The sequence below is a fragment of the Callithrix jacchus genome, chromosome 13, assembly GCF_049354715.1.
Source record: "Callithrix jacchus isolate 240 chromosome 13, calJac240_pri, whole genome shotgun sequence".
Lineage (NCBI taxonomy): Eukaryota > Metazoa > Chordata > Mammalia > Primates > Cebidae > Callithrix > Callithrix jacchus.
The window spans coordinates 119298704-119311314 of record NC_133514.1 but is presented as its reverse complement, the minus strand read 5'-3'; the positions used below and the strand labels follow the sequence as shown (position 1 = coordinate 119311314).

Sequence of the window (12611 nt, the reverse complement as noted above, 5' to 3'; positions counted from 1 at the left end):
CCCTTCGAGATTACCTTTTTTCTTTTAAATTCGATAGTTCTAGAATCAATGACCCCACTCTGTAAACAATATTGCCAGTATAAGACGAACTGAAATTTCAGTCTTTTCTATAAAATAGAAATTATTCAAGAGCGAGAAAACACATTTTTCAATTATTGTAATTTAATAAAAACAAACTATCGGGCATAAGATGTTCTCAGTTTTTTAAACAGTTGAATATGATGTTCAATAGCGAATGCCGGTTATATATAAAACACATTACACCAAATATGCTTTCAGATGGCCAAAACCACAGAGGTTAGGAAAAACGGTCATAACGATACACGAATCTCTCATCACTTTTCATATTCCACATCAACAGCTAATTTCCTTTTTTCTTTTTTTTTTTGGTCGCCCAGGCTGGAGCGCAGTGGCACGATCTCAGCTCACTGCAACCTCCGCCTCCCAGGTTCAAGCAATTCTCCCGCCTCAGCCTCCCTAGTAGCTAGGATTACAGGCACCCACCACTGCGCCCAGCTACTTTTTGTATTTTAGTAGAGATGGGGTTTCGCCAGGCTGGTCTCGAACTCCTGACCTCAGGCGATCCACCTGCGTTGGCCTCCCAAAGTGCTGGGATTACAGGCGTGAGCCACCGCACCCAACCTAATAACTAATTTTTACAACTATTATAATTCCAGAAACTATAGAAACCAGTAAAATTAGTAAGAACAGCTATGAAAAGAGAAAATAAAATATTCTTTCTCTATGACTAAAAGCCAGTGTTTGTTACTGTAGAACTATGAAGGCTAGCTTGAAAACTCATTGGCCCCTCTGAACTTAAGTAAGACTTCCATTCTGTTTCTGGTGCCTTGTTAAGAACCAAATTTAGATTCCTCACAGGATTGTATAACATTTACAAACCAATCTTTAGAGGCTCTTTTTGGAACAACCCACCCCAGTACATCTCCCAGAGTACCTCTTAGTGGCAACAGGCAAGTCTCTGGGCCCCTTAGTAGAGGAGGAGTTTTCTGAACTTGCGAGGCTGCTCTAGGTTGCAGTGATGTACTTCCGGGCGCTACATAAATACACGATCCTTCCTACGCGATCATCTTCACCCAGGGGCAACTCCATACGGCTGAGTTACAACAGCCCAAACTGACTCTTCTGAAATCTAAAGGTAACCTCAGTACCTCACTAATTTCGGCATGCCTTCCTAATGTCTCCGGGTCTTAGATAATAAAAAGATTAACTCATTGAATAGGGAACTCAATCTGTTCATGAAACTACGTGAAGTGTGCAGGGTTTTTTCCGCATTTTAGATTCTCTCTTTTTCATTTTAGACATTCTTCTGCTCATCTAAGATCAAACACAGCTTCTACTAGTTTTTCTTAAACTTGGATAGTGGGTGTTAACTCTCAGTTCACTTCAGTGTTAGTTAAGGTATTACTCTAAGGAAAAAATTAAGGGATACACATTTACTCTTAAGAATATGATGGCTTTCATTCTGCAAAACTGTTTCACAGGATATATTGATTCGTGATAAAAGTATTTGTGTTGTTTAAATACTTCTTGGTATTCTACGATTAAAATATAAATCAATAAATCATGACAGTTAGTTAAAGCAGAGGTTTACTTGCAGAGGCTCTACACATCAGCACACTCTGTAGACAACAGAAAATTACCGTGGGAAATCATCACGTTAGCCGAGAGTTGACAAGCAGCATGGAAGGAAATGAACAGACCAGGTCTCTGTCCAAGAGGGAATGGACATGTCCCACATGAGCTCTGAGTATCAGCAGGAAGAAAAACACCTTTTTCCCAATTTTATTTCCTGATACTTGCCTGTGTTTCAAGTTTGCTAAAGGGATGAATACACTATTTAGAATGATGGACTATAACTAACGAAGGTATTAGAATTATTTTCAAATATTTCTTCACCAAAGCCATGCTGTCAGCAAGACAAAAACATAGTAGTTTATATTTCTTCCACAGGTAATAAACCAGAAAAATTTCCATGTATGTATTTTCTAAAACAGGGCCTGCTCAGCACAACATTCATCTGCATTTTTTTAAATGGAAAAGAATTTCTCGGGTCCATTTATTAACCCAAAAGCTACCTACTGTCCCCTGTGAAGTACTGCTTAAGCCCCAGCCCGTGTTTACCTCTGAGTGGACTCGCTGCACGTGCGACTGAAGATTCCCTTTCTGAGAGAAGGCGGCAGGACAGAAGGCACAGGCGTGGGGTTTTTCACCTGTGTGCTTGATCATGTGTGTCTGCAGCGCCCCCTTCTGGTTAAAAGCTTTTCCACATTCACTACATTTAAACGGCCTTTCACCTAGAGGGAGAAACACGATCAAAATATAATTCCATATTGTATGAACATCTTATGGATTAAAAAGAACAATATTGAAATTCCCCAAACCTATCCCTCCAGCCAAAATGTCTCCCTGGAACTCTAGACACATATACACAAGTGTCTACTTTAAATCTCAAAATTAAACTGCACTTGGGCATCTCCCAAACTGCTCCACCAGCAGGCTTCCCCAGGCAATGCCATCCTTCCAGGGGGTCAGACCAAAAACCCTGGAGTCATCCTTATCTTTAGTTTCTCTCCCATCTCACACTCAATAAAAACTTCGCAAGAGACCCAGAGCAGCCCAGCTTCTCATCCACAACCACCACCTCAGGTAAAGGCACTCCCCCATCACTCAGAGCTCCTGAAACCGCCCCCAGCTTGACTCACGGCTTCCACCTTGGCCCCTTCCCAGGCTGCTCTAAAGACAACAGACACAATGACCCTCTAAGTCCGAGCAAGTCACTCGTCTGCTGAAAACCCTCAATGGCTTTCAGTCCCCCACTGGGTAAAATCGAAGTTCTTCTAATACCCGGTAGAGGGGGTGCTGGTGCTGTGGTTCCCACACTCCTCTCTGTCTTCCGCTCCCCTACTCTCTCACCGCCTCTACCCACTCCTGCCACCACCCTCGGACACTCCAGGCAGGCTTCCACTTCTGGGCCTCTGGGCGGTTCTTCCCCGAGTATCCCCAAGACTTGCTCTCCTCAGATTCTTCAGGCCTTTGCTCAAAATCCCCTTTGCACTGAGGACTTTCCAGTCCATTCTATTTAACATTGAAATCTCCCGCATCCTCCCTGGGAAGCCCTGGCCCCCTTCTCTGCTTGATTTTTCTGCAGACTTCTCAGCATCTGACCCTTTACATTTTACTCATTGTCCATCTCCTCTCCCTAGAACGCACGCTTGTACACTGTGGCTCTTCAGCATCTAGAACAGGGCCTCACACACTAGCACGCAGTCCCCATCTGATGAATGAAGGAATGAGCAAACAGACAAAACTGGGTTAGGTTAGAGCCTAACTGCAAGGCTACTTATATTTCTAGTCTTACTAAATTTTCACCCCTTAAGAAATTGAAAGCTGCTGAGTTCACAATAACATCAGATCCCTGCTTCTCTAAACAGTTTAGGGTTAAATAAGTGAATGAAATATAACAAGCTTGGGGACGGTATACAAATGGGAAACATCCCTGCTTTAAAAGCCTGGGTGTGAAAGAGGAGGACAGGCAGGCAGGAGGCACGGCGAGAGTGTGGCCTGGTCACGGCACTGCCTGCGTGGGGACAGGAGAGGAGGACAGGCAGGCAGCAGTCATGGCGACAGTGTGGCCCGGTCATGGCACTGCCTGCTTGGGGACAGGAAAGGAGGGCAGGAGCATGGGAGGCACTGCGAGAGTGTGGCCCGGTCACAGCACTGCCCACCTGGAGACACCCTTCCTGTTCTAGGTGACGATGCTGCAATGTACACAGCCTCCTTTGGACAGGAGCCCTGCTGGGTCACACAGAGTCCAGGTGTGGGCCAGCAGGATTCTGGTCACCCTTCTCACATCACCACACACACTGTGAGGCACAGCCATACAAAGACCAAGCCCAGAACACAGAACTGCCTGAACGGCACACAGGTACTCCCTGCCACCTCCACGCGGGCCCACCGGCCTCCTGCTTAAACCACACTGGCCTGTGTGACTCCTGGGGATGAGACCTGCTGCTCTCTCCAGGCAGCTCACAGGCCAGTTGGAGCAAGAGTGACACATGCTTCAAGATCGATGGGGGAAGAGTATGCATCACAGAATCACAAAATCACACCTAAGTATATGATACTATACGCATGTGTCTCTCTAGGAGTGAGTGTGCTTCTGATGTATGTATATTTAGATACGCATAGAAAAAATCTAATAGGGGTAGATATCAAACTGTTAAAGGCAAATGACATCTGAGAAATGGACACGAAGGATTTGCTTTACTTTTTACTTTCTCTCTACTTTGGGTAAAGTTTATAACATTTTTAAACTATATTTTCATTGATTAAAACTTCAAAGACTATAAATTAAAGCTGAATACAGCATCATGTATTAGCATATTTACAAAAGCACTGTTTTGGTTTTCTCTTACTCTAGAAAATAAAAGCTGATGCTCTAAAAATACCCAGTTTATGCTGACATATAAACAAACATTGAAATCATCTGAATGACTCTACAATGCTCTACACAGAAATACTCACTAAAACTCTGAAGAAAAAAAAGCAGTGTAACAAAATAGAACTGGCTGACAAGAGCAGCCAAGCAAATAGCTGTGAGATTTCTTACTTTGTCACCAGAAAAGAAAACCAAATCAGAAATACAGAAAAAAACAAGATGACAAAACATGGATCATTTTAATTGCAAATCCCAAAAACTAAAAATATTTGTACAGTTTTCATTTTTCCTTCCCTAGAGATGTGTGTTACTAATATAATATTATTAGCAGGCTGCTTTTTATAAGACGACAAAGCGTATTCAGCTATGAATGCTGTTCTCACTTTCAAATATTCAAGCGAAACTAACAAATGAACAAGATAAGGCACGGAGAAATAAAGTTTTATTATTTCAATGTTTCACAGCTTAGTAAAGAAAAATCATAAAAGAATATGAAAATTCGGTGCTTTCTTGATTTTCTTTTGCTTGTTTTTATTTTTATTATTTTTCAGAGACAGGGTCTTCTTGCTCTGTTGCCCAGGCTGGAGTGCAGGGGCAAAATCATAGCTCACTGCAGCCTCAAACTCCCAGGTGCCAGCAACGCTCCCACCTCAGGGCTACAGGTGGGCGCTACCATGCCTGGCTATGTTTTTTACTTTTTGTAAAGACAGGATCTTGCTATGTTGCCCATGTTAGTCTTGAACTCCTGGCCTGAAGAGATCCCCTCACCTCAGCTTCCAAAAGTGCTGGGATTATGGACCTGAGCCACCACATCCAGTCTTGCTTTGTTAATTTAGATCTAACCAGCACAGTGTAGTATCTGACACAAAGCAACAGTAAATGAGGGAATCAATACCATACCAATAACAATAGCAGTAACATATCGACTCCCAATTATTACCAGCCTACCACGTATCAATCAATCACTTTTCAATGAGCACTACATATATTTTTAAATTTATAATTTAGGATAACTATATACAGATAAAAGAGCCACATTTTTCAAGTGAGGAAATAAAATCACACAAAAAGTAAATAACTTCAGCAAGATTACCCCGCAAATTATGGGAGAGCCAGGATCAGATTCCAAGTGGAGCTAGCACTAAGGCACCTGTTGTTCCCTTCAAGCGGCACAGCCAGTCACCAGAAGTCAGTGTTTCCATACCTGTGTGTATCCTAATGTGTCGCGTTAACTGGCTTGGCTTTTGAAATGTCTTCCCACAGTGCGGACATGAATACGTGAACCCACTTCTGTCGATGTTCCGGTTATAAGACCTTGTACTTGATACCCTAGTGCAAAAAGGGGGGCAAAATACAGTCAAGTTGTCTCTCTTGTACCTGTACCATAATTGCAAAATGAAAATCCTACCATAAAATTTGGCTGACTAGTCATCAGAACCTGTTTTAATGATAAATCGATCATATATATGCATGTGTGTGTCTGTGTGTATATGTGTTAGTTTTAAAAATCACAAACTTCCTTTTTCTCTATTTTTGATTAAAAAAATACTTGGTTTTTTTCCAGGTCAAAAAGTGAAATTGGGGTGGGGGAGCAAAACGTCTCTTCTAGACAAAGCTTTACCTGGATGGTCAGACACCAAGATGCTACGGGTATCATTTCCACACTGCCACCTGACTCACGCCATCTCCTCAGGCTCCTGCTTTAGTACCATCCACACACCAGTGATGGCCAAACTCCTACCTCCAGCAACTCTGCCTGGACCGCCAGCTCACTTGGCATTGCCTCATGGGTGGCGTCCCAAACAGAACTCTTCACTGATTCCCAACCCGCCCCTTTCCATGTCAAGACATGAAAGCTCCCAGTTGCACAAGTTTAAGTCTCAGGAGGCCCGCTGGATTTTTCCAGTCCATCTCCAAAAGCTGCTGCTCTTACTCTGAAACACCTCCAAATGTGGTCAGGACTCCACCCTCCAGCCGCCATCATGGCCTCCAAACAGGACTGGCCTCCAGTGCACTGCTTCCATAGCCTCCAAAAGGTCTCCCTGCTTTCCACTCCTGCTCACACACCCAGCCCAGTGCCACCCGTCTGGTCATGCTCTTCTCTTGCGAAAAACCCTCGAAGGGCTCCCATCCCACTGGTGGGAAATGCACAACCCCAGTCCCACTGGGGTAGGGGCTCCTCACCCCACCACCTTCCTGCTTTTCCAACCCCGGAGGCTCACTGCTTCCACCAACACACTCCTCAGCCTGAAAGGCACGTCACCTAAGGCTGCAGAGCTCCCTGCTCCTCACCCAAGTCTCCTTCCAAAAGCCCCACTCAGAAAGGCCCACACAGAACAGCCCCTCCCCAGCCTCCCTCAGCCTCACATTGCACAATTCCATCCAAGTGGCGTTCTTTCTCAGCACTTGCCACTACCTGAAACTGTGGTACTGACCAACTCACTCACTTACTCACTGCCTATCTTCCCCACTAAAGGGCAGTTCCGTGAAGGCGAGGCTTTGTCTGTCTGGTTTGCCCCTCAGTCTGGAAAGACCTAGAAACCAAGACTGTCTGAGTGCCGTAAGCACCAAAACATCTTCAATCATCTCTCTCAAAGCTTCAAGGAAACATCAGAAATGCCTGTGCAAAAGTCTCATCAGAATAAAAATCTGGAGTGTCTAGAGACCATGCATTACATTGCGGGGGTTAAAAATCACTGAAATTAACATCCAATTCGCTGGGGAAAAAAGAAAAAAAAATAATTTAAATCATAAAGCATTAGGTGCATACCACATTAGTGAACAAGAGGCAAAATGAAAGGAAAAGACAGGAGGCGGCTGATCATACAGAGATGTCCAAGCCACATTTCTCAAATGCAATGTCTAAGAGGACAAACATACATTAGAGTCTTCAGGCATTTTATAAACCAGATTGATCAACTGGTGTGGGACTTCTTCTTGTTAAGAAGTACAGATATTTCCTAAACATTGCAGCTTAGAAGGCTGGCAAGCTCAACTAATAATATAGTAGCTAAAATGGTAATCGGTACTGCCTTTTATTTTTATTTATTTATTTTTTTTTGGAGACGGAGTTTCACTCTGTCGCCCAGGCTGGAGCACAGTGGTTGAATCTCAACTCACTGCAACCTCCACCTCCTGAGTTCAAGCAATTCTCCTGCCTAAGCTCCAGAGTAGCTGGGGCTATAGGCATGTATGAGCCACCCCACCGGGCTAATTATTAATACAGGCGTGTATTACCCACCATACCCAGCTAAAACCTAGCCACCCTACCCAGCTAATTTTTGCATTTTTAATAGGGGCAGGGTTTTACCATGTTTGCTAGGCTGGTCCTGAACTCCTGACCTCAGGTGATCTGCCTGCCTCAGCCGCCCAAGGTGCTGGGATTACAGGTGTGAGCCACTGCGCCCAGCCTGATACTGTCTTTTAGAGTTTGTTAAAGAAATTTTCTAAATTAGTGTGAAAAGTGATTATCACCATTAGCCAACTTGAGCACAAGGGCCAGGAAGAATATTTAATTTTGCTTTATTAAGAAAAAAAAAATCAGTAAAAATATATTATCAAGAATTAGGTAAAATATAAAAATTTTTAAACATGTTAAGTTTGACTAGGAATAAATGTATTCAAATACAGTCAGATGTTAAGAGTATGAGCTCTAAAATCAAACTATTAGGGTTTAAATTTCAAACTCTTGACTTACAAGCTACAAAATCTCATGAAACTACGTGGTCCCTCTAATCTTGGTTTTTCTCGTCTGTAAAATGGGAACATAAAAGTACCCTGGTCTAGCAGCGTTGTCTGTCGTGATGAAATGAGGCTCTGTTGATAGACACGCTAAGAGCAGTGTCAGGCGCATAAACAGTTGGGTACTACAAACTAACACGTTAAAAGGGGTACTAATTAAACCCTTGTGAGCCTAGTTTACGTATTTTGTTACCTACCCATAAAAATGTACTGCCAGGACCCTGTTCTACAGCTTTTAACGTTATAATACCAGGTAACCCTTGTACCCACATAGCCTGACACGAGTCATTAATGTGTAGGGATGAACTGTGCATGCTCTGAAAGACATTCTGACACCACATTATCTGTGTGGCTCCACTTTGCTGTGTTCTTGCAGCACAAATTTCTAATGGGTCATAGCAAAGTGAGCCGACTTCTAACATATGAGACGGATTTTTTACCAAGCCCAAGTAATGACTCATACCTAATTTTGTAATGCGTCTTCATGTGTTCCTTCAGCTCCGAGGAAGTCTCAAACTCTTTCTTGCAGGCCTTGCAGGCATGCTGCCGGGTTCCAGCCAGCTCCTGGCGGTGCTCCTCCATGTGCACGGCCAGCTGACTCTGCAGAGTGAACTCATCCCCGCACTCAGAACAGATAAGATTCTGGAACAGAAAACCCACCAGTGAGCAGAGCAAACCTTTCAAAACCACGCCTTCTTCAAAGAACTGGTAATGCACAAATTACGTGAGAACTACTTGTTCTCTCCAATCTTGGTTTTGATCTAATTAATACTCTCCTCTAAAACAAGCATCGCTTTTACCTCTCAAAAATATATTTGAATATACAAAAACCATTTCTTTATTAGAAGAAAAAGATGGAAATGCTGGGAAAAGGGTCAGAGATCAACACCATTTTGGAGCAAAGTGAGTTCTGTTGGAACTGGTGTTGGGTAACTGGCACTGGGTCCGCCTGTGCTGTGAGCACTTTAGAGAAGCAGAATGACCGCAACACTACAGAGAGTCAGGAAAGAATTTAAAGTACGGTTATGGTTTAAGAGGCAACCTTGAAACAAAATGATGGATTTAAGTTTTTAACAGCTACATGGCATCATTCTCTCATCTGCTTTACAAGCAGAGCAGAGCGCAGGCTGTGGCCTGGCCTACTGCCCTCATGAACCAGCGACTCTCTGAGCCGAGGCACGGGGTCACTGCAGAACACACACACACACAGGAGTCCAAAGACTCAGAGCAAAACACAGGAATGTAAAATAGCTCAGTACTCTTTCATATCTGAGTTCATAATATCTTGGACATATTTTAATAAATACATTAAAAATTATTTCACCTGTTTGGGGTTTTCTTTCAAAAATGTGGCTTCTAGAAAATTTAAAAGTACTCATGTTTCACTTAGACGATTCTGGTCTACATGTTCTACAGCTGGGTCTAGGTTCACCTTAAGGCTGCCATTCACTAGCTAACCTGCCAGTTTGGGTGTGCTGCCCACCCTAAGCCTATGAAACACGAATAACAGCAACACCTGCCCTCCCAGAGCTGTTAGAAGGTTAGATAAAATGACAAGTGTGAGACGCTGACTGTGTGTGGCCTAGAGTGAGTCCTCAGTAATTACTTCATTGGTAGCCATGGCTGACTTAGCACAAACTTCAGTTAATTCACTCCCTTGGAGTCCCATAACACAATCACAGTATTTACTTAAATGAACTGCCCAAACATGAAAAAACGTATAACCTGCCAATGAGCATAAACTATTTCCAAATAATGAGATACACTGACTTTTTTCTATCAGACTGTCTTCTAATCTGCACATACTAGTTTGTAAATAAATGTACGTAAACCTCATTAAATCAGGTTGTTTATTGAAACTACCTCTAGCTACACTGCAGAAAAAGACAAGGAAAAGTGAAATATTTTGAGAAATCCAAAAATCATTTAAATAACTTTAAACTAGTATCACTGTGTAATAATTTAAGGAAATAACATACTACTAGATTTTAGTGACTTGCTGAAAAAATTTGTTCTCGGAAACTCCCCCCGCCCCCACAAAAAAAATCATAATTTGACGCATCTCTTAAAAAAAAACCTCTGCAGTCCTGAATGCGTATAGCAAAAGAAAGTGCGCTGCTTTCACCAACACTGATTCCCCACTACCCTCCTGTCTCAAAATTACATCACGAAACCCCTCGCAAAACCCCCACTCCTCTCCATACTGTTTCTGCCCTGGCTCACACCTAATCTTTTTTCACTTACTCTTTTACCAAATGATTTGATTCATGTATTTCAGGGATATCTACATGGATATTGCTCAGGCATCTGTTGGATCTGTCTGAGTGACAACCCAGTTTATGCACAACATGCTCAGATGGTGCGAGCAGGACCCAGCACCTCCCAGGCCACAGCCAAGACCTGCCTCCTTACAGAAGGCTCCATCGCTATCTCTCTGCTTTCTCTCCTGCAAGCCATAAAGAGCCCAGACGCTCCTCCCTGGCCTTGCCTGCCCTAATACTTGTGGAAACCTTCCACAAGGAAAACAGCATCTCATGCATAGTCACAGGCACTAGGACAACAGACCTTCCACTTACGTCTCTCACCTAGAAGCAGAGGCTGCCAGGGTGGGAGAGAAGCAAGAAAAATGCATGGCACTTTAACCTGTCTCCACCTTGCTGAAGATATGATCATCTCTAGGAGGCCAGCTTTAGGTACTGACTGCCTTCAGGCTGCTCTCCTATCCACTCCCCACCTTAGGATGGCAGCATGTGTTCACCAGGACTCCATGTGTTGGAATTTTCCCTTTCTCAGAATCCCTCCATAATCCCCACCACATCATCATCCTCTCTCCAGTCTGACCTCAGGAGCCATGCTTCTTTTCCTAATGCCAGGTGCCTCGGCTGACCTCAGGCACTGCTGGACACACACAATAAACCTAGCACCCACCCCACACACAAAATGCTGCTCTTCTCTCAACACTTATGGAACCTGGTCCATCACTACTCATTTGCACATGCTGCTGAGATGATCAGTAAATGTGAACAATGTCTTCCGTGAGCTTGTTTGTGGGTGTGCACATATTGTTTCTCCAAACATTCTGTAACACCCTTCAATGGAAGTGATTTACTCAAGAACTAATGTGAACCTCAATAATTAGGTGACTGTGAAGAAAAATTCCTAAGTGATTTAAAAACTACAGTTTTTCTGGTTTACTCTTCTGGGTTTGAGATTTATTTGGACAGAGCAGTGACCAGTATGAATTTCAGACTATCAGTCTCAATAGAGCAATAACTAAAAATTAGATTTCAGTTTTCTGAAAGTAAAAACTTAAAAACGGAACACCTTAAACTAGAAAGTTCATTATAGTTTCTAAGCACATGTAAGAAGACATGTTTACAGGCTATGTCTTAAACCAATTTTCCCGAGGCATACTTTACATATAAAAAATCCACCCATTTTAAGCGTAACTTTTTACCACTCCAATCCAGTGTTGATGATTTCAGAGTTTAACCCTTTGAAAGCAATTTTAGTCCTATTTCCGAGGTTTCAGAGGACCCTGCACTGGTGCCCCCAATACTGTCTACATCCAACAAATTGCTGGGTGCTTCACTGACGTTCATTTCACCTCGTCTTCAGCCTCACTGAAGGAGCCACAGCCGCTCCCGAGACCTCAATGTACTTGCACTTTCTACCAAACTAAGCAGCTTGCTTCAGAAGGCTTTTTTTTTTTTTTTTTTCCTCAGGCTGGTCTTGAACTCCTGGATTTCTTTTTTCTTTTTTTTTTTTTGAAAGAAAGAAAAAAAAAGGAGTGAAGGAGAGGAAGAAAAAGAGGGAGAGAGAACGGGAATGTAGGTTTATTCTAAAAATGGGTATTAATAATGGCCGATCAATATTTTGTGTATTTAAGGTGGAAAATATATATTTTGTGTATTTAAAATGGAGAGCTCTATAAATATTTATTGAGTTTACTTGTTCCGGATCTGAGTTCAAGTCCTGGATATCCTTATTAATTTTCTGTCTCGTTGAGTCTAAATCTCTTTATGAGTCTTATGTATCTGGGTGTCAGGATCGTTAGCTCTTATTGTTGCATTGATCCTTTTACCACTATATCTTTGTTGCTTTGAAATCTATTTTATCAGATGCAAGAATCGCAACTCCTGCTTTTTATTTATTTATTTATTTTTGCTCTCCATTTGGTTGGTAGATCTTTCTCCAACCCTTTGTTTTAAGTCTTTGTGTATCTTTGGGTGTGAAATGGGTCTGGATGTAGCATACTGTTAGGTTTTGGCTGTATCTTTTGATTGGGGGATTTAGTCAACTTAAATTTAGGCTTACTGCCATTTGATGTTAACTGGCTATTTTATCCATTCGTTGATGTAAATTCTTCTTTATGTTGATGCTCTTTACTTTTTGGTATATTTTTAGAAAG

The 12611-nt window shown here is 42.6% G+C and overlaps 1 protein-coding gene across 7 annotated transcripts in view; it reads right to left on the bottom strand.

Moving 5' to 3' along the window:
* ZNF236 (zinc finger protein 236) overlaps positions 1-12611 on the bottom strand; it is a 161687-nt gene that overhangs the window by 98355 nt on the left and 50721 nt on the right. For all 7 annotated transcript variants that reach the window (XM_078348282.1, XM_078348280.1, XM_078348283.1 and 4 more), the window contains 3 exons: positions 8664-8842; positions 5664-5788; positions 2143-2315 (listed from right to left, as the gene is read on the bottom strand). In XM_078348282.1, the coding sequence (XP_078204408.1) occupies positions 2143-2315; positions 5664-5788; positions 8664-8842 (477 nt within the window). The remainder of the gene's footprint in view (positions 1-2142; positions 2316-5663; positions 5789-8663; positions 8843-12611) is intronic.